This window comes from Onychomys torridus, chromosome 5, assembly GCF_903995425.1.
Source record: "Onychomys torridus chromosome 5, mOncTor1.1, whole genome shotgun sequence".
In the NCBI taxonomy this organism is placed as follows: domain Eukaryota; kingdom Metazoa; phylum Chordata; class Mammalia; order Rodentia; family Cricetidae; genus Onychomys; species Onychomys torridus.
This window is the reverse complement of record NC_050447.1, coordinates 97593610-97596532: the sequence shown is the minus strand read 5'-3', so window position 1 is coordinate 97596532 and position 2923 is coordinate 97593610. Positions and strand designations below refer to the sequence as shown.

Sequence of the window (2923 nt, the reverse complement as noted above, 5' to 3'; positions counted from 1 at the left end):
GTGGTATGGTTTTTGGTCACATAAGAAGCTAACCACTTGGAGAATCGTCTTTGATGGGTCAGAAAACTGTACAGTCGAAGATCAGTTTATAATTTACGAAGAAAATAGAAAGTTTTGTTTCTCCGAGTTGAAATTTGCTGAGCACCGCGGGAAATATTGCAAGTTTTTGGCAGAAGGCTTGGTGCTTTGCTTTCTATTTGAGATGTGCATGAAGCCCGAGGCTTCAGGGAACATTATCTGAGAAAAATCGAGCAATTCGATGTAGGGAATTTTGACATTTTTGGCTTTTTTTGAGGTGTAACAAACACAACTCGGCATCCAAGAGGACACTCCGCGGCTGCCAGCGAGGCGGGCTGGACAGCGCACCAATCACGACGCAGCTCCGCCCTATATAAACGGGCGGGCGCAGCGCCGCGGCCCGAGTCCCGGCCAGTGCCTCTGCTTCCGGCTCGAGTTCTCTCTTCTCCCACATACGCTTCGCCATGTCCGAGACCGCGCCTGCCGCGCCCGCCGCACCGGCCCCCGCCGAGAAGACACCCGTAAAGAAGAAGGCACGGAAGGCCGCAGGTGGCGCGAAGCGCAAGGCGTCCGGACCCCCGGTGTCCGAGCTCATCACCAAGGCTGTAGCCGCCTCCAAGGAGCGCAGCGGCGTGTCCCTGGCCGCGCTCAAGAAGGCGCTGGCGGCCGCCGGCTACGACGTGGAGAAGAACAACAGCCGCATCAAGCTGGGGCTCAAGAGCCTGGTGAGCAAGGGCACCCTGGTGCAGACCAAGGGCACCGGCGCCTCCGGCTCCTTCAAGCTCAACAAGAAGGCGGCTTCCGGCGAGGCCAAGCCCAAAGCCAAGAAGGCAGGCGCGGCCAAGGCTAAGAAGCCCGCGGGCGCAGCCAAGAAGCCCAAGAAGGCTGCGGGAACAGCCACTCCCAAGAAGAGCACCAAGAAGACCCCAAAGAAGGCGAAGAAGCCAGCTGCAACTGCAGGAGCCAAAAAAGCTAAGAGCCCGAAGAAGGCGAAAGCAGCTAGACCCAAGAAGGCGCCCAAGAGCCCTGCCAAGGCGAAAGCGGTGAGGCCTAAGGCGGCTAAGCCAAAACCCGCCAAGCCTAAGGCAGCTAAGCCAAAGAAAACTGCAGCCAAGAAGAAATAAATTTCCTTTGGCCGACTGCTTAGAAGCCCAACAACCCAAAGGCTCTTTTCAGAGCCACCCACAAATCTCAGTAAAAGAGCTGTTGCGCATTTGGAAGGGGCGTGGCTAGGGTGGGGACGCTGGCGAGTGGGCTGGGCTTCACAGGAGACGTACAGGGCAAGTGAGTAAATTCAGTGGGGTTTGGGCGTTAGCTAACATGGAGACGCTAGGTCTGTGCTTAGTTCATTTCATGTGCGGCTACGTAAGTAGTAAAATTTAGACACGAGAGCATGAGGCAGTAAGAGGTGGTTTAATCCTAGGTGCCACGCTGATAGGCATTAAACTTAAAGGAGGTTAACAATTTAGGATGGCTGGATCATGAGCATTAAAAAGCTCTTCCGCTCAGTAAGCTACACAGCCTAGCAAGCGCCGCCTAAATTTAATCGCAGCTCTTGCTGGTGAGTCACCCACAGAAAGCGTGCCCTTAGAAACTTCCGTATTTCCCACACTTAACAGCGATCGTACTTGAATAGGTTAGCTATAGCAAATTTGTGCAGTTTAGTTTGTACTTCCTGATTGGTGAGTGCGAAGTGACAAGACAGCCAATGAAAGAGTAGACCTTCAAGTGCCGTTTACGTTCCTATTCGTGACGAAACACTAAAACTAATCCAATCCTGAAGGAAATCTTATTAACCTCATTTGAATACTGCGTAATGTAAATGACTGTGGTGTAACTGGTGGCGGGATGCTTATTTTTCCACTTTTTTGTTGGAGGGAGTTAGAATTGTGTACAAAGAATGCCTGAATCGGCAAAGTCTGCGCCCGCCCTGCAGGACTCTTGCCCTGTCACCAGTGCGCAAGAAGCGCAAGCGCAGCCGCAAGGAGAGCTACTCGGTGTACGTGTACAAGATGCTGAAGCAGGTGCACCCCGACACGGGCATCTCCTCCAAGGCCATGGGCATCATGAACTCGTTCGTCAATAGCACTTTCGAGCTCATAGCATTAGAGGAGTCGTGCCGCATTACAAAAAGCGGCCAACCATCACATCTCAGTAGATCTAGACGGCCATTCGCCTGCGTGGCTCAGGGAGTTGGACAAACACCAAGGCTGTCACCAAGTAAACCAGCCAAGTAGACATCTTCACTCTTGATTTTCAAAGGCTTTTCAGAGCCGTGTATCTTTTCAACAAATGAGTTGTAGTTTCAAGTATCCTCAAACTTAAAACTATGTTTCCTCCCCACACACCCCCAGTCTGTTGGGCACGTGGTCAAGATGTCTAGCCCAAGTTAGCCTGGAATTCTCACTTCTTTCTAAGTGAAAATTACTCACGTGCACCACCATGCCCGCCTTCTCATGCTACTTGTGTTTGTGAGAAATCGGTGGTGCCCTGGAAATGCGGGAAATGGCAATAGCTTCCAGGAACCACAGATTCACTGGCACATACAAGGTCCGTATAGTTAATGCGCTGTCACTTAATTACAGATACTAAAATTAACTAAAGGTGTCGTTTTAAGGATGCAGCTCTCTGTTCCAGTGCTAAAGTGTCCAAGTTCCTCTTCTAGTGACTGAATTGATCTTAATACTTCCAAGATTGTTCTTCCTGAGCACAAATGAGCATGCGCAGACAATCTCATTTCGCTTGGAGCTTTTCCTTTCGTTTTTCTCCCCAAACCTTTTCCTTCTATAATGTATGTGCTACTGAAAAGGGATCTAAGACAAGAGTTCCCACAGAAATGTGGGTGTCTGGGGATGCTTGCTTTGCAATCCAGTCAGTTTCGGTGTGACTAGGTTTGCCACTGGCA

At 50.9% G+C, this 2923-nt stretch overlaps 1 protein-coding gene across 1 annotated transcript; it reads left to right on the top strand.

Annotated features, from left to right (window-relative positions):
- Nucleotides 1–423: 423 nt before the first annotated feature.
- On the top strand, nt 424–1197 carry LOC118583713 (histone H1.4). Its single transcript, XM_036187316.1, has one exon. The coding sequence runs from the start codon at nt 483–485 to the stop codon at nt 1140–1142; it is 660 nt and encodes a 219-aa protein (XP_036043209.1). The 5' UTR covers nt 424–482; the 3' UTR covers nt 1143–1197.
- Nucleotides 1198–2923: the final 1726 nt, after the last annotated feature.